At 37.7% G+C, this 18,470-nt stretch overlaps 1 protein-coding gene across 2 annotated transcripts in view; it reads left to right on the top strand.

The window, feature by feature from the left end:
• The window catches only part of ARID4B (AT-rich interaction domain 4B), a 153,153-nt gene that overhangs the window by 116,696 nt on the left and 17,987 nt on the right, over positions 1-18,470 (top strand). The window contains exons 17-19 of one of the 2 annotated variants that reach the window (XM_014596785.3): positions 5,264-5,521; positions 15,988-16,072; positions 16,926-17,118. In XM_014596785.3, coding sequence (XP_014452271.1) covers positions 5,264-5,521; positions 15,988-16,072; positions 16,926-17,118 — 536 coding nt within the window. The remainder of the gene's footprint in view (positions 1-5,263; positions 5,522-15,987; positions 16,073-16,925; positions 17,119-18,470) is intronic. The other variant, XM_014596786.3, reaches the window with a different exon arrangement.

Genomic DNA, 18,470 nt, shown 5'->3' with positions numbered 1-18,470 from the left:
AATTTGTACTAAACTGCTCAAACATGCATTTGCATACATTTTAACACTGCATTTAGTGTTAATAATGCACCCTTGGACTTCTGATGTCTGGAAACTGGAATAGTCATTAGGTGGTAGAAATTTCCTGCTGCTGCTGATTCAATCTGAATTTGAACTTCTGACCTATGAGTGAAACACTGCATAGCCATTTGCCCCTGAACCACTTCTTGCCCATTTAAGGACTTGTTTCATAATGTTTTCGGAATGTGCAGTGTTTAACTGGGTGCATGATTGGGAACAGTAGTATGGGGTCTTCTTATTTTCCCCCTTTGCTTGCATCTGGGACCCTGCTCCCTTCAAGAGCAGCAGCAAGGTTCATCTATGTGAGTGAGTTGGGAATTCTCTGTTCTTTTCTCCTGCCACACGGAGGCTTCTGCTGTCAATTGATAATGCTGATTCCTTTCTGCTCCCAAGAAATAGTGGGTCTGGAATGAATGTCTCATGGGGTGGAGACTTTTTTTTGCAGACAAAGGTAGATGTCGATATACCAGTTAAATGGAAGTCTTGCCAGACTTTTGTGTCCCTAAGGGCCAGAAATATACTTTTTATTTAATATATTTTACTTAAAACAAAACAAACAAAAAAAACACCACTGAGATTGTTGTCCTCATGTAGTTCTAGGACTTGGGACCCTAGAAATGTGTACAGTGCTTGCATAGTAATCCAGGCCAGGAGGAAATAAAACCAGGAGATAAGGAAGGGACCCGATATGGGAAACTGAATTAAAAATAATTGTCTTTAGAGGAAAGGAGAGAGGGGAAAAAGTAAAAATAGAAGCTAATTGCTTAACTTTAAGTGGCAATTATACTAGAGTTTCTGTTAATGGTAATGGTTCAATTAATTGTAATAATTTAATTGAACAAATAGCTGATAAAACCTTGCTTCAGTTGTTTTAAAATCTTCCCTTTAAAATAAAGATTTTTTTTTTCTTACCCCTGTCTGCTGTAAAGTGTATGTAGAGAAACTTTTCACCTCCATGATAAATGAAATGCTGTCTTGTAATTGTTACGTTTCCTAACACAGGATTACAGATTGAAATCCAGGTTGTGTACCAGAGTAAGGGGAGCACTGCCCCTTACTGTTTTATGCCATGCATGTCATAGGTAGGAGCTCATGGAACAGTTGCTTCCTTGGGGAACTTCCTGTGCAATGTTGGGGGTGGCTGTGGTGAACATGTCCATATTCTCAATGGCCCATCTTGTCTAGCTGTGTTGGGGCACTGTGGGACACCTTACGAGGACTGGGCCTAGTGCAGGGTGCGTCCCCTTGTGCATAATGGGAGTTTGTGCAGCAGGTTCAAATTATGAGTTTCAAGCTGCATCCTAACCTGTACCTGAGGCTTATGGCAAAGGCTTATGACTGAAGCTATATATTGGAAAGAAGTATTGGGGTAAGACTGAGGTAATGCACATGGTTTGGTAGAAGTAATTGGGAAAATTGCCATAGGTCATTCCACAACCTTCATCATCATTTATAGGATCCCCCCCACCCTTTTTAACACTGGCATACAACCTATGAGTCATGCTGATGTTCTGGACTTCACTTCTGGATAGCCAGATAGAAAATTAGGTCCTTGCTAATTCTACTCTCTGTTGGCTGTATTACAGACCTTGATACAATGATCCTTGCCTTGGTCACTTCAGGTTTGGATTATTGTAATATTCTGCTCTTCCCACACATGAAAACTATTTTAAAACCTTATTAGTGTACAATGAGATCATACTTGCATAATTGTGTGTTAAGCAACAGGCACATTCCACCCGTTGATTTGTACTGGCTTCCTTTTTGTCATTGTCATCATCGTTGTTGTCATCATCAATGTAATTCAAGATATAGGTTTTAGTTTTATAAGCCCTTAACTTGTTTGGGACCAGAGGGATAAATGTGTGCGCGTGTGTGTATTAATAGATTTTCTTTATTATTTAAATGCTCCCTTATATAATTTTACATAGTGCATAACACAAGGGATCCTGACTTGGGTGGCAAGTAGGCACTACCGTAATATAGAATTGTTAAAGCCTAGACAACAAGTAAGGACTTTTACCTTTATTTGTTGGTTTGGAATTAGAAGGTTCTACAGATGTGAGGTAACAAGTATCACCTTACTGCTGTAGAAGGAAGCCAGTTAAGATGTTCTGTTTCTTAAGGCTGAAGCTTTCCTTGCATGGAGGCCTACTGTTTCCTTTGCTGGTTTTATAATTAATAATGCAACCCAATCCTTCTGTCCAGCGCCCTAGTACTTCATTGGTTGGTGGAACACAGTTATGGTAGTGCCCTATTGTCTACCTTTATAGCACAAATGCACCCTGCTTTTTATCTCATTTGTTTTGCTTAAGAAAAGGAGAGGCCTTTCAAGTACCTGAAGCTTTGTGATTTAATGCTGTTTTTTAGGTGGGGGGGGGGGGGGGGTTATGTTTTTAAGTTGATTATTATTGTCTGTTGCCAGAATGCTTGCTTGTTTTCCTTTTTCATTATTTTGACTAAACAGCAGTACAAGAACATCGGTATTCATATCCATACATACGTGATCGAACTGAGATTTCTACAATGCACACTGGATTGCCGCAGCCACAGTTGCTCTAAGAACTTCTGCTTTGCATCATTCAATGCCTTTCTCTACATCAGCATGGCTGGGTTTGAGGTCTTGAAAGAGGATATTATGGCCTTTGTAAAAGATTCTCTCCTCCCTTGCAACTCCTGGAACATGCTTTTCCTTTCACTGAGATTGTACAGGGATATTACCTTGCAGTTTTCTACTCCCAAAATAGAAATACTCTTGGCTTTGGTTTAGTTTTCTAGAATTTCCAATCTGTGATCATTGACCAGGCCACTTCTCACTGCATCTTTTTTAACTGCAACCATCTTTGCTGCCATCTTCTTACACTTCCTGGCATTTCCCTCCACCTGTTACAGACTGCTCTTCACATTGCCTACTTCACCGTCCAAGTTACTCAACTTTACAATGAGGATTTCAGACCTCTCCTCCAGGGAAGTCCCAGTAGACTGTTCTAGAGTCTATGTAGAAAATCCATTGATGTTCCAAGAAAACTACTTCTACGTGATGTGTGGTAGCAGAAGAGACCCCAAACTAGTCCAGGCTTCGTGGTTGCTTCACAGTCGGCTGCACCATAATTGAACAGACTTCGGCAAAGTTGTGCTTCTTTTCAGGCATGCTTTTTTTCTTTTAGACATCATTAAGGATTCTGCTGTCAGGTTTAAAAAAAAATATTCTCTCCAATTAAGTTTGGAGGTTTTTTCCTTAAAATTGCCAGAAAAATCTTCAGAACAGTGAGAGCACTCAGGTATGCCTTGCTCTTGCAACAGCCTAACTCCACCTTCTGTACCATGTGATGGTTTTATTCTCATTGCTCTTTTTCTATTGTAATGTAGGAGTACTGACAGTGGAGCTCTTGGGGAGCACTTACATTACTGAAAGTTAAATTTGAGACAGGTCTGGGCTCCTGTTGTCAAGCGATATGGGCCGCCTACTGATCCCAGTGAATTTTCTGGAAGTCTTATCACTGATTTCTTTGGGTTAAGGATTTGGTTACATGGAAGAGAGTAGAGGCAAAAAGAGCTTTATGGAGTTAGCTGTGCCTTTGTATTCTAGTTTTAATTCCTTTGTTGGTTTTTAATTATGTTAACAAAGTAGATGGCTTGAAATTTCTGTTAATTATATCATTAATTAGATACTTGTGTCCTTAAAGGATATAAATGTTTGTTAAAGAGAGTCCCCTGTATTCTTAATCTGTGTAATATTGCATTTGATAGACTTATCTTGTGGTGTTTGAAAACCAACTACATTGGCATTGGGGGTTCTCATATTTTTCTGGTGGTATAGGCATGTACATGTAGCTAGCTGCCTCCATTCCTGGTGTAATTCCATTAGATTCTCTAGTTGTACTAGAGATGAATTGGCCTGCTGTTTGCAAGTCTCTTGGCAGCTAATTAAATAATTGTGATTTGATTTCTACTCAATGTATTTGGCTCATTAACTGTAAAATGTTGTTTGATCCTTTCCAAGAGAGGAAGTGGCTACGCTAAATGAATATTTTCTGTTGCATAGTTGTCTGGAAAAAGTAGGTGTTTGATATAGACTCTTGTGATTGTATTGCATTTTAAAAATCAAGGTGGAATCAAAGGCTGGTAGTAGTAGCAATCTCCTTCTCTCCAGTTTTCACACCTTCTGGTTCTCAGGTTTTAAATGTTTAGAGTTCTTAATAATGAAAAGCTGACTACAGGCAGCATGGGAGTGTTTTTGGTTGTACGCAGGTAATCTGGATAGTCTAATGTCTAAGAAAACATGAATGACCTCAAAATTAAAATCCAGATTTTTTTTTAAAATAGCCTTTGTAATTTTGCACGTATCTTCAGAAAATTAAGACCAATTCTCAGAGGTCCTAAACACCCCACACCAGCCATTGACTGAAATTGTTAGAAATTATGGGTTCTTAATGCCTCTGCAAATTTGCCTGAGTTCTTAAAAATGCACCTAAAGTCATAAATCCTACGTTAGAAAGTTCAGGCGTCAGTGTTTGCGTTTATGCATTTATAAGTCTTGGATTTGAGTGATTGATTTTTTTATTTAAGGTCTTTAGCATAACTGGGAAGGAACAGCGGAACTATGAATCCAATCCTTTTAAATGTTCCTATATAACATCCATGGCATAAAACTTTCTTTAAATCTGTTTCTTCAAAATATACTTGCATTGGAATCGTGAGGCAATTGGTTTTAATGGAGCACCAAGCTTTATCTGGTAGCAAGTCTCAGGCTAGCTGTTTGTAAAATTTGTATCTTAAAAAATTAATGTTAAGAATGCTTCACTCTGTTTTAGGAGATTAATGTGAGATTTAAAAAATAAGTATGTTAGCTAAAGGGACTGCATTAAAGGATTCTAGAAAATCTTAGTTTTGAATGATAAAAGATTAGAACATTAAACAGGCTAATAATCTTCATAGCATAGAGTACAATTGCAATTCTTACATGAATGATTTTTTTCCCCTCTATCCCAAGTCATGCTTTTAATCTTACTGTCACTGGATTCTCTGTGTTTTGCTATATCCTATTTAGCTGGTAATACTTGCAAAAAGCTATTTCACATATATGGAGCCTGCTGTTTCCAGTCTCTAATGCATCCACAATATTTATCAGTATATGTGGTTTGGAAGTGAAAAGCATATGAAGTATCATTTATTAACTCTACAATTTTTTAAACCTTTCAAGAGATGACACAAATAAGGAAGAAGATGAAGATGAAGAAGAAGCAGAGGAGGAGGAGGAGGAGGAGGAAGAGGAAGAAGAGGAAGAAGACAACAATAACAATGAGGAGGAAGAGTTTGAATGCTATCCACCAGGCATGAAAGTCCAAGTGCGGTATGGACGAGGGAAAAATCAGAAAATGTATGAAGCTAGTATTAAAGATTCCGATATCGAAGGTGGAGAAGTCCTTTACTTGGTACACTACTGTGGATGGAATGTGAGGTAACTTGAGCTTTTAGCTAGTGATTTACTTTCTCTAAATTTACTTCTAAAATACACTTGTGTATTTTAAAAATTAATTGAATATAGAATTTTGCATCTCCTAAAGTTTCAGTACTGGTGGTTTTGAAGGTCATTGTAATGAATTAAATTTAGATTTTTTTTTTTTCACGTACAGATGTAGCCTGTTAGTGACTTGCAGCTTGGAAAAAACCTTCTTGTATATAGCTTCAGGAGAACCTCTTTCCTTCCTTCACTTCCTTTTAAACCTCACCAGGCAACAAAAGAAATTAGCCCACTTCATTGATAAATTCTTTCCCTGGCTCTCAAGCCAGTTGTACCAGATACTGTGTTTGAGTAATTGTAGACAGACACTCTTTAGAGTGAAGTACTGAACACAATGAAGTTTCATGACATTTACCAAAAAAAGGAGATGAAACACCAATTTTCATTCAGGAAAAAAACCAGTGATTTCTTATTGGAGAACCTTGCTTTAAAAGAACACTTTCCTCTGGTGCTAGATGTATCAGTTACTCTGTGCACCCAGGATTCTTAATTGCACATCGGAGGGCAGTAATTAATTATACTTCACTTGTCCAGATCTAGTTTTTCTTATTGCTTCTGGCTTCTTAACAAGGCTTTTATTAACTTGTTATATTATCTTTGTTTTGTGTGCTTAGCGTGGTATTAGTGGAAAAATATTAAGGCTTTAATTTGTTTTTTTAGTAAAACAGTTAGAAGAAACTGACAGAATAAACAAAAGTTTCTTGAAATCTTTTAAGCCAGTTATCAAGACTCCTGCTTTGTTGTAGTTTCAACAGACCCCCTCTGTGTGCTAAGGGTTCTCAGCTGTCATCTTTTTAAACTTCTTGTACATCTTGTAGATGCTTAAAATCAAAGGGGTTGAGGAAAATCAAAATACTCTTGTGAGCCTTTCATAGTCTTCACGCATCATTTGGACTCTGATTGATTGCTATTATTATCTCTGACCAAGAAAATAAGACAGAGGTCACTTGAGATCTCATCCCGTTCTGGCAAAATCAGCATGCAAGGGTCACAGCTGTAAAAGCCATGTCGCTTCTCTCCTTTCCTTGATGCCTCCAGTTTGCATCTGATTCCACTGAATTCCTCACCAAAACGACCAGTATCCTGAGGAACAAGTCATAATTGAGGATTCTGATTTTTAATTTTTAGCAGTCTTTGTTAAACCTGTGTTGGTCTACTGGAATGTCTTGGTAATCTCTTACATAAAATATATCTTCAGACTACATTAGGTAGGTCAGAGAAACAAGGCTGTGGGATCCAGTTCTTAGTTACCAGTATGTTGGGGTGAAGAAATGATGCTCACATTCAGGTTTGGATAGGATTTGGAAGATGACTAGCATTTCAGCCATGGAGGACTCGTTTTCTGTGGTCCCCTTTGGGAATTGGTATGTTCGCCTTTGACAGGTATTGAATTTACTTCAAAAGTGTTTTGCAGTTTTTAAACTCCTTTTAAGTTGTCCTCTTGGGTTTGAATTCAGATGATCTTAAGATTTTCTTCATGAAAAAATTCTCTGCCTCTTCAAAGTAAATGTTATCAAACGTGCTATAGGTTAAAAGTTGGAGGTTTTATTTAAGCAGCACTACTTTTTATATCTTCATCTTGTAGATCCCAGTACCTTTGTTGTTCAAAGGAAGAGTTATGATTGTGTGCTATGAACTCTGGATTTCAAACAAGTGCATAGATTGCTATAAAATGTATTCTTCCTGTAACTAGGAGGTATTTGATAAGGAGAACACTTTCAGTTAACTGTTGTGCCTTTTTAGAGGAATGGGAAAGTTGCTGCTGTCAGCAGGTCTTCATTTGATGTTGTTTGGCCTTAGTTATCAGAAGGTAATGGTGGTCATTTTTGGTGCTTTAATAATTGTTCTAATCCCATAAGATTCCTATTTAACTATTGGAATATATAAGGATCCTGTTGCACATGCCCAGTTTGTTAAATTCAGATGAGATATTTGGAAAAGTTGGATTTGGCAGTATCAGAGCAGATGGGTCTGTTGCATTTTGTGGCTACAAGCAGCACCTGTCATAATTGATATGCTTTCATTTTGGATAGCAGCTAAGCATCTTGGAATTACAGGGGTGTTAAGACATAGAAGTCTTTAACTTGTACATACAACTTGATAGTTGATTTTGAGTCAATTTCAGCTTTGAAAGCTAGCAGGTTTATGTGGCTTTTCTTAGTAGATCATTGCCCCAGGAAAGGTTTTCTTTCCTTGTGTGCATGTTATTGGGGTTTTTACATTCATTTCTGATTGTTAGCCAGTTTGTAGCTACAAGAAACAATTAAAAACCTAAGGTCATGTAGTATAGATCTTTGTGGGCTTGGAATCAAGGGCCCTCTTAGTTGTCATTTTCCCCCTAAGTTGTTTTTTTTTTTTTTTTTTCCCCATCTGCTTCATTTACTATAGTATATTACCTTTTCCTTGTACCTCGTCCTTAATAAAGAATTCTTCAACCTGCAGTTTGTTTGGAAGAGCTTCTCTCAAGAGAAGCTCTTTTAATGCCCAGTACATTGATAGTATATTGGAGTTCTCTTGTCCAATACATTAATAGTGCTTTTAATCGACTGTTGGCGTATTTGGCATGAGAGTAAAATAGTGTTTGAATATTCCAAATATTCAGTATTCCACTATACTTTTTCAATTCTTCAGAGCCATCCAGTGATACTAACCATTGTAAAACATGGTAATACAGGAAAGTTGACTCAAACTTTAAAACAGAAGTACTGTATTCAACAGCATTTTCTAGCTGCCCTTTGTGTGGGAAGGCAATCACTGTTATATGTTTTATGAATCAGTATAATGGTGCTTAAGAAATGGGTTGCTTTGAACAATAACCTTAATAGGAATCAGTTCTCTTCAGTGTTAGAGGATAGGACTGTGCGAAGCTTCAGTTGATGATTTGATTTGGCAGAGATTTGGCCCGATTCGGTGGCTGACTGAATCTGAATCAAATCAAAAGACCATTTAATCTTTCTGAATTGAATCAGAACCCTCCAAATCAATTCAGAGAGATTCAGAAAGATGACTATTTTTTTCGCTGAGCTGGGGAGCACAGTGGGCTCTCCCCAGTATGCTTGGTGGCAGACCCAAAAGCGGATCACAAGTACTTCCAGGTTTGCCGCTGAGTGCACTGGGGGGGGCCCCCTGTGCTCCTATGGGACGCTCCATCCGCCCCAGCATCTCAGCATTCACAAGCCACCTGGTACCTTGACATATGTAAAAAACCAAACAAAACAACAACAAAAAAAATTTAAAGCTGTGTCTGTGTCTGAATCGCTGATTCTCTGAATCTGCATCGAATCTTCAGATTTGGATTCAGCTGAATTGAATCGGGACAGTGATCCGAATCAACGAATCGAATCACTGTCCCTGATTTGGGCCGAAGCCGAATCTGAATTGCATATGGCCCATTTCGCATACCCGTAGTAGAGGGACTAGTACAAATACCAGATGTGTGTTCTCTCATTAGAACAAACTCCTACGTAGCTCAGATCCAATATTAACTTGGCATTTCAAAGAACGGACAATGCAATTATCCTTCTTGCTGTTGGGTTGCCCAGAAAATTTAAGTTTACATCTCATTAGTATCAACTGTTTTTCTTTTTGGTGTTAGACTGGGTCAGTAAAGCTAATCCCAAGAGACTTGGTGCTTTGTCAGTTTTGAATGCGTAGGACTAGATTCTAATGACATCTGTGATTAGATTGAGAGCTGGTAGTTTAACTGTTCTTTTAAATTCATGCCTTGCAGCTGTGAAAACCTAGGGGCATGTATCTGTTCTTTCAGAAAGCAGCAGTGATAAGGAAGAAATGTTTTCTGTATTGAATTGAGTTGAAAGCAGAGAAAGGTGATGGTATTAAACTAGTGAAATCACTGACATTGAGATTCTTCTTCTCAATTACAAAATGGCAAATCTGTTACCATGCTGTTTTGAGAACAGCAAGCATTTGTCAGAGAGGACTTCTCATTAGATGCATCTGAAATTACCTTCCTTGTTTTGCTTAAGAAAATAATTGCAGACCTGTCTGCTCTAGAATTACTGGATTCCCTTGTTTGCAAGATTACTTGCTGAATTATGCAGTTTCCCTGGAACCAAGACTTCAAGCTGCTGCTTACAAAAGCTTATGCTATGAATGTTTGATTTAGTTGGTCTATAAGGTGCAAAACTATCCTGTGTTCTTTTTAGGGCTTATCCATGCCAGTTCCTCCTTTTGTAACATTTTCACTTTTTTCTTGACAGCTTTATATGGATGAAATATGTTGAAAAGTGAATTGTAAAGCATTTAAAATATTAGGTAATCCTGCAATATACCCAGAATGTCCCAAGTAGCAAGTGACAAAGGGTGTATTTGGCATAAATTCTAAATTAACTGTCTTTCCATTGTAGGTTATTCAGACTCTCGCTGGCTGGCTGCCTTATGGTGTGAAACCGCAAAATACATCACACTTATGTCACAGTTACTCAAAAATTATACACTATGTCTTTTTCTTTTGGAAATCTGGATGGGGAAATAATGGTTACTATTTAAATGACTGTCAGGCACTACCACTATAGTTTTTCATGCTTTGGAGTAGCCCACTAGCACAAACCAGATTTAAAATATTCAGATTTGAGGTGCCCTTGGAGAAAAGTTGCAACTGTTCTGAGAGAGGCCTGCTTGTGGCACTGCATGAGACCCTCAGAACTTGGCTAACATACAGGTCTTTGTTTACTATTTCAGGATTTACTTGATTTACTTATCAATCCCTTGCAGCTTTTAGTACTCCTAATATGAGAGCTCCTCTAAGTAAACTGTGCATGCCTGTCAGTCAGGGGTATTGACTAAACTGATATTGAGGTGTGTCTGTTTTATTCACGTTATACAGACACATCCAGGGCATGAAAAATCCACCTGCCCAGCAGGAGCAGGACTCTTTGTTAGGTGAGTGCCATCGACTTCTGCAGAGATTGAGCTGTGATTTAACAACAGAAAATCCTTAATATTTCTAATCTCGATGACTGTGAATCTTCCAAACATGAACTGAATGTAGTGATGTTTTCCTAAGCCTGTAGAGAGAGTTCTAGTGCTGAAATCACTACTTCAATGGGGAGAGAAGTTCAACTGTTGGTGCTGTGGCAACACCAAGGGATGCCTGGTCTGTTGGACTAGAAAGCACAAGGCATGAGACCAGCCACTTATGCACAGTGTTTGGGCTTTATTGACATCGCACTCGCCCAGGAATGGGTCTGTTTCCCTCCCCACCCCCAGAGTACATGTACTCACAGAACCTTTTCCCTGTGTGGAAAGAAGGGCCCCCTGCATGTGTCAACCTCATGAGGTCATGTTGACACAAGACTGAATAGAAATCTTTTTGCTTGGGTAGCTGGCAGTGGACCCAACTTTGCTGGACCCCAATCAGGCAGAGTACAAATATAAAATGTTGGGGGCAGGGGGAAACCATGATACTGCTGTTGGTTTGGTTAGATTATTTGTTTTATGTCTTCAGTGCTCTTCTGATGTTGCTTTTTGATGTAACTAATTTATTTTTGATGCCATTGTGTTACTATAGAAAAGTGTAGAGTAGGAATCAAATTGTTTAATAGGGCCCTAGCCTGAAACAGTTAAAAATTGTTGGCCCAGAGTCATTAGGAGAAATTTTGCCCACAGGAGATTAGCAGCCACTGAACTGAGTGCATCCTCAGATGCGTGTTAATATTTCAAAAAATGTCAAGGTGTGCAGATCGGGTTTAAATATGCATACATCTGGTGCGATGTTCTTTTTGCTTTGTATAGACAAGCAGCCAGTTATTATAAAGCAGAAGGAAAACGGCAGGAATCTTCAAAACCCTTCTGACTTGGAATAAATAATTTCCAAATATAGGTTATTCTTTTTAAACAAATAGAGTGCTTGTTTCAGAGCAGTTTCCCAAGGTGCCCTTAAAAAGGTGATCTAATCAGATGACAAAAATATATATTTCCTGGATGCTTCTCTTTAGTGCAGGCAACTGATCTCTTTTGTAAGAGGTGAAACTGCTTGTTCTTTCTTTTTCTGATCATTTCTGCTGGCTAAGACAGTTGAGAAAAGTCCCTTTGTGTGGGCAATATAAATACTACGCTGAAAGGTTTTTCTGGCACTTTTTAGGTTATATTGGTTTGCCAAGGTCAGTTGTCTTTCTCAGATGGGTTGATAACATGGTATCCTTGCTAGTTATATGAAGATTAAAGGCCCCAGGGAAGGGGAAAGATGTCTTTCCTGCCTTGTCTCTGGAGTCCTTCTGGGCCTGGTGTACCTTTGCTGTAGTGTAGACTCCAACTTTTTCTGAAGTTTTGGTCTTTGGGCTCCTGGTCTTGTCATGTGGTCTATACTAGCAGCACAGCAGCATGGATGAATGCTGAAGGATCAACAAAGAACATCTCTAGAACAGTGTGAATGCTTTGTTTCCATCCTGTGACCTTGGTGCTCATTTGTCTTTCCTGCCTTTCATTCAAAACACTCTTTCTGGTGTCATTCAACCAGAATACTACAGAAATTTCAGTCCTTCTTGGCCAAGCTTGCATTCTTCATTTTGAGAATAAAGGGACTCTTTTTCCATCATAGATTTCTCCCTAAAGTATTTCCAGTGTCATGTGAAATGTAGCTTCTCCCTGCCTCCTTTCACCATTGTGTACCAAGGCATTTTATAAAAACACTAGTCTTGCTTTCTTTTGGGAATAGGGCCAAAAAACCCTGTCAAAAGCAATATATGCCTTTAGATAATACAATGTACAGAAAATTGTGATAGCTATGATAAATTGCCATAGTGGGCAATTTAGATCAAATGCCACCATGATTTCAGTAGAATAATGGAAGTGTGTTCCCTCCATCTCTAGAAGTTAGTTTGCTTGTTGTGAGTCTTGTAGTTGCACAAAATATTTTACTCAACATCTCCATTGCTGACGAGTCATTGCTTCAAAATTCTCTGAAGAGTGAAGATTTGTATAGAAAATCCTATGCTGAAATGAAAGTAAATTGGCCAAGACCTGAGATATTCCTGTTGGGTTACTTCCTGCACGTACTTGTTTTCAAATGCCTGCTATTTAGAACAGAGGGACTGTATTATACACTCATGTGAGCTGAGGGAGCTAATAAACAGCAAATTTGATTTAAAAAAAATTTTTTTTTCAATTTTTTTTGTAATGCTCATGTCTATGAGGTGCAGCACTGATTAATTGTGTGAATTCCACTTGTTTCGTTGAAATTAAGATTTTCGTACTAAAATTGCATGTTTCTTTTATTCTAAAACTGAAAAATCTTTTCCTTTCACATTCTCAACTCTTGTTCTTTTCTTAGGTGAACAAATTCTTTGAAGTCCAATTAATTATAATATGGAAAAGATTCAGCGTTATCATTTTGCACTCTAGAGTTGCAGCATTTTTAAAGTTTAGGACTCTCTGCATCTGTAGATTCTCAGATGTCCTTTTGGATTGTCTCCTAAATTCTTCCTTTTCTGTTAAAGATTTAAGCAAGTTCATAACTCTGGAATGTGTGTTATTAAAAGTAATGTAGAAAGTAACATTTTTCACTGATATTAACTTCAGAGGTTGATATTTTTAAGCCACCTTGGAGATTTGGCTGTGCTGTTTCCATTTTGAGAGGACAGGAAATTGAGTGTCTGTATAGCCTAAGTGACTAAAAATAGCCCAAATGTCTAAACAAAGCTGTTGCTATCACTTACCAAAAATCAGTGTTCAGGTCCTTGACATTCGAAGCTCAGCATTCTGCTATGGGAGATTCTACAGTATCTGAGATGTAGTGTCATGTGAGGATTGCAAGACTATCAAGGGATGAAGTAGTAACTTTAGGATTTGAATGCAACTAGCTTAAAACAGTGTTTCCTGACCTTTTCCAGCCCATGGCACACTTACATTAATAAAATTTTTCTGTGACACACCTGTTAAGGTATTCCCCATCCTCATACCTATTGTAGCTCATTGCCATGGCAGAATTCCACGGCATACCTGTTCATTTCTGATGGCAGACTTTTGTGCCACTGCACACTGGTTGGGAAACACTGACGTAAAAAGTATTTTCAATCATTTGAGGCATGTGCAGTATTTAGACTTGGGTAATGTCTGTGGAAGATTATTTTTGTTGCTGAAAGCAGGTAGAATCAATGAAATAAGTCTTCCAGCAGCATATAGTACTGTGATCAATTATTTAAAGGAAAGTTTTAGAACAATTAATTTTCACTGTGAATATGTTCAATTCTAGTGTAAGATCCATTTGGGATTTGTTTGTTTTCATCTTGTTAATGCAAGCTTAATTTGAAAAAAAACATTATTTTAAACCACAGCAATAACAAATTTGCTATTAGCAAGTGTATCACTGACTTATTTAGAAATCATTTAATTGCAATCATATCCATGATAGTATGATCATGCACAGTATATTACAGTCTGCAAAGGGAGAAAACTCAAGATTTCTGTATGTTTCTTTAGCAAACAAATGCCCCCATGTTATTACAGAGAAAATAAATTTGGGGTGTCTTTGTGTTCCAGGAACTATTGTCAGGCTAAAGCATCATTCTCCCTTTTTCTTGTTCTATTTTTTTGGGATGTTGTTGTTTTTATTCGTATGGGGAATATGCATGAGCAAAGCATGGTATTTAGCCTCTGGCATGCTGTGGGGGTAGGTAGTATGTGCGTGGGGGAAGAGATTCTTATGCCTTCGTGAGTGGTAGTTGGGAGAGATGGGGCTAAAATTAGTGGGGGAGGGTTTGTTTGTGGGGCTGTGGGTAGGGAAACAGTGGTTGTGGGGAGGAGGGAAATTGGATTTTTCTGTTTTGGAGTGTTGTTTGGGGAATCCTGTCTGGGTTACTTGCTTATTGTAAGCTGCTCTGAGCCTTTCAGATAGGGTCAGATATGCATCTAATATATAAATTGAGAAATTTTGATGTAGTTTATAAGCGAAAAAGAGTTGGAAGTTCTGATTTAGTACCCTAAAAGATACTGGTCAGTATTGCAGAATTACTATAGTTAGATGTATTTGTTAGTCATTGTTAAGAATAGGCTGGGAGTCTGATAACAGAGGTATGTCAAAATAAAGGTGTGACATCAGATCTGTGTGGGAAAGCCTACATGGCTTTGAGTGCAGTACATCTAGTGCTGATGTTTGTTTGCATTTTCTCCTCTTACATCATCATTAGTCACAATTCACACTCGCACTATCTTTCTCTCTTTAATTAATGCATTTCTTATGCAGGCACTTCTTGTGTACACATCTTAAGCAGGCAAAGGGATTATAAATCTGCTTCACTGGGCATGTTTACACATGTGCTTACACCGTCTTAAATTTACTGTGCAGTTACTGGGAATAGGCTGGAGTTTACATGTGCAGGCATTAAAGTGCATTAACTAAAGTTCCAAGTCTGTCCATACACACAGTGTTACTGCCAGTAAGGCATCTGTCTACATGTGAGTTATTACGCAGTAAATAATCAGACATAAATTCGATACCTGCATGATGCAGGTATCAAATTTATGCTTAAATTGATGTAAGTTGCCATATTTACTGCACAGCACAGGCATGTACATATAGACGTGTGCCTGTAGTGCACAGTACTTTTGGTTACTGTGCAGTAAATGCACACGTGTAGATATGCCCACTGAATCTTAATTTGATTCTCTTAGGTTTTTTTTAAGTGTTGTTAGTTTTCTGTTTTGAGCACAGTTCCACAGCAAATGCTCTAAATGAGAAATATATATACTAACAACACTTAAAAAAAAAACCCCTAACAGCGAGTCATATTAAGATATATATTTCTCATTTAGCGCATATATAGATATCTGTATATCAGTTTAATTTATCTTGCATTTTGAATGTCATGTGCCCAACTAAGGAGCTGGGATAGTTGTAAAATGTTGGTACTATTTATAGGGCATTTAACTGCTCACACCTTTTCTGATCTAAACTAAATAACTTATAATGCAAGAGGGGCATCAAGAGAGCTTTATAGGATATTACCGACTTCATTGAAAATCAGCCAAAAGGAGTCATCTCTTTGTCAAGCAGTCAGGTTTCATATAATTGTTTTTTGTTAGTAAAGCTATTCAGAACACAGGCTGAATTCACCTTATAAATGTGAATGGAAGTATGGGACTCAGATCTGTTTTCCCATGAGTGTGCGAGTTTTCCATTGTGGTTTTATGCAAATTGTATGCATAGAAGGAAAGGAGAACGTTGATTTTAAGTCTGCTACCAAAACATGAGGAGGATTTTGCCCTTAAGAAGTAGATATCTGAGATTTTGCTATACTGTAGATTATGACAATGTATTAATTGCCTATAAGCAGTTTCTTTTTCGTACTGGTACTTCCTTTCCTCTTTGGAATTTTTTTAATGATACCTTGAATGTTTACTTAAAATATGTACATTTGTTTAACAATATTTGCTTTCACATTTAGATATGATGAATGGATAAAGGCAGACAAGATAGTGAGACCTGCTGATAAAAATGTGCCAAAAATCAAGCATCGGAAGAAAATAAAGGTAGATTTTTTTCCTTTCAGATTAATTTGCTGCTATATTTATTTTATATGGCCTGGGTTTTATTGTTTTTCCTTGTAAATAGACTTGCAGATGCATGACTAAATTGGTTTCTGCTCATCTTTTTAGAAGTATACAGTATTTTTAAGCATGGCTTTTGTACTTTCATTAAAAAAAAAAAAAAGATCTTGTCCCTCATTTTTCTTCTGGGCTAAGGGTGGCGCATGAATAGGAAGTAAATCAAACAGTACAGTTTCATCATTAGTAGTGGTAGAACAATTCTAGGAAACACTATTTTTGAGCTCCCTCTTCTGGATTTGAAGAACAAACCTTTGTCAGCTCTGGTGTCTTTAGGTCCTTTGGATGGGAGGATATAAAGTAAACTTTTTTTTCCTTCCACATACAGATACTACTAGTTCCTATGTTCAGAGAAGTGCAGCACTGGATATTTCTGCACTCTTCTGAACACAGGGTCTAGTAGTATCACATGCCTGTGGTTGAGGCTGATTTCACATTGCCTCTTTCCCTTCCACATCAGTAGAATGTATGTAGGTACCTTCTAATCCCAGGTCTGGCACAAGAGTCGCACCTTCTGTAGGCAGTGTCATTTTACAGGGTTTAGCATAGGTTAGCCCTTGGAATGCAAACAGCATTCCACCTTTGGATTATAGTTACATTTTTTGTACCCATGTTTGGGAACAGGCCTAAATACAGCAGTAGTATAGCTTGTAGAAGAACAATGTAATATCTTCTATTTGTAGGTTTTATGTTCAAATGACTGTCAACATTGCTAATTTGTATTTCATATTAAATTGTTAAGATTAGAAGCTTAATGCTTTTTTCCTCCTTAACCTAGAATAAAATTGACAAAGACAAGGAAGAGAAATATTCTCCTAAAAACTGTAAGTTGCGACGCATGTCAAAACCACCCTTTCACACCAGCACATCACCTGAGACTGGGTCCAAACTTGATAGTAACGAAGCCAAAAATTCTGAACAAGCTCCAGTTAAATCCATAGAAATTACTTCTATCCTTAATGGGCTGCAAGGTATTGTACATACTTTCTAATTCACTCATTTTATCAGTGTCAACAAGTGACAGTTCAAAGCATCTGAAGCCAAACTTAAGTTGAGAATTATTTAAAAAAAAAGAATGTTTGTAAATTTACTTTTTTAGGATGTTTTTGTTACTACTACTACTACTTGAGTCCTCTTTGTGCAAGTGTCTGTTTATTTACGAATGTTTTATATACATTTAACGCTTAAATAATTTGAAAGACAATTAGCAGGATTCTGATACTGCAAATATCAAGATAATGAAATCTGATTCTGAGAATTTTTTTTATTTATAAAGTATAAACCCCTTTTTCTGTGTTTTCATACCTGTTTAACTAAAGTGTCAGGATTCTTTGAGAATTCCATATCCCAGTCCTTCATTTAAGGTGTTGAGAGCTTCTATTATGCATTTTGGCAGTGTCTAAGACTACTTTCAACTGAAAAATAAGGGGAAGATGTAATGTTTTTCATACTTCAGTGGAGAAAACAATAAAGCATAAAACTAAAAATAACCCCTCTATCCCCAAACTTTTTAGTCCTTCTTAATATAAAGAAAGTCATCCTTCTCTGTGCACCACTAATCTGGTAGTCCACCAGGGCAATCCAAATAAAGCCAAGACCCTGAAATTCAGTCTCATAACCTTGAGAACAGACGGTACAGAAAGGTTTGTTTGGGGTTTTTAAAAATATTTTAAAACCAAAATACTAGGTAACAAGGACTTTTCCTCAGGTGAAAAATTGATAGACACATTTTCCAGGTACTGAGGGATTAATAGTCCTCTCCTGGCTACTGTGGAAAAATACAGTGTAGCTTCCCTGTTGTTGGATTGCTTTTCTCTGCTGCAACTGCCACAAAAGCAGAAAGCGTTTTTTATGTGCCCTGTGACGACTACTCTGATTTTGAAATGACCATGGGGCATTAACAGGTACACCAGAATGTGCAGATCTGTGCCAATGCCTAATTGTCTCTTAGTCACTTTTTAGATAATGAAGAACTCAAGTTCCAGCCTTTCTGGAACTTTACAATCTTAACTAGTGGCCGTGCCTCATAACTTCAATTCCTGCCATCTATGCTGGCTGCTAGGGTTGTGTGAAACAGCACCATCTCGTTTTGACTTCTGTTTCGAAGGGACAGTGTTTTGTTTTATCATTTCGTTTTGAAGCACTGTTCTGTTTCATTTCGTCAAAACTGTTTCGACAGTTTTCGACGTTTCGCCAATAGGCTATAATGAGGAATCATCTAAATGCCTCTAACTGTAGTTTCTTGCCTGATTCGGGTGAAAATTGCAGGGATAGTAGCCCCTTCTGAGGACATGAATCCTGCCAAGTTTCAAGGAGATAGGTG

This window comes from Alligator mississippiensis, chromosome 1 (genome assembly GCF_030867095.1).
Source record: "Alligator mississippiensis isolate rAllMis1 chromosome 1, rAllMis1, whole genome shotgun sequence".
NCBI classification, from domain to species: Eukaryota; Metazoa; Chordata; order Crocodylia; family Alligatoridae; genus Alligator; species Alligator mississippiensis.
Note: the sequence above shows the minus strand (reverse complement) of the source record. Positions and strands in the feature narration are given on the sequence as shown.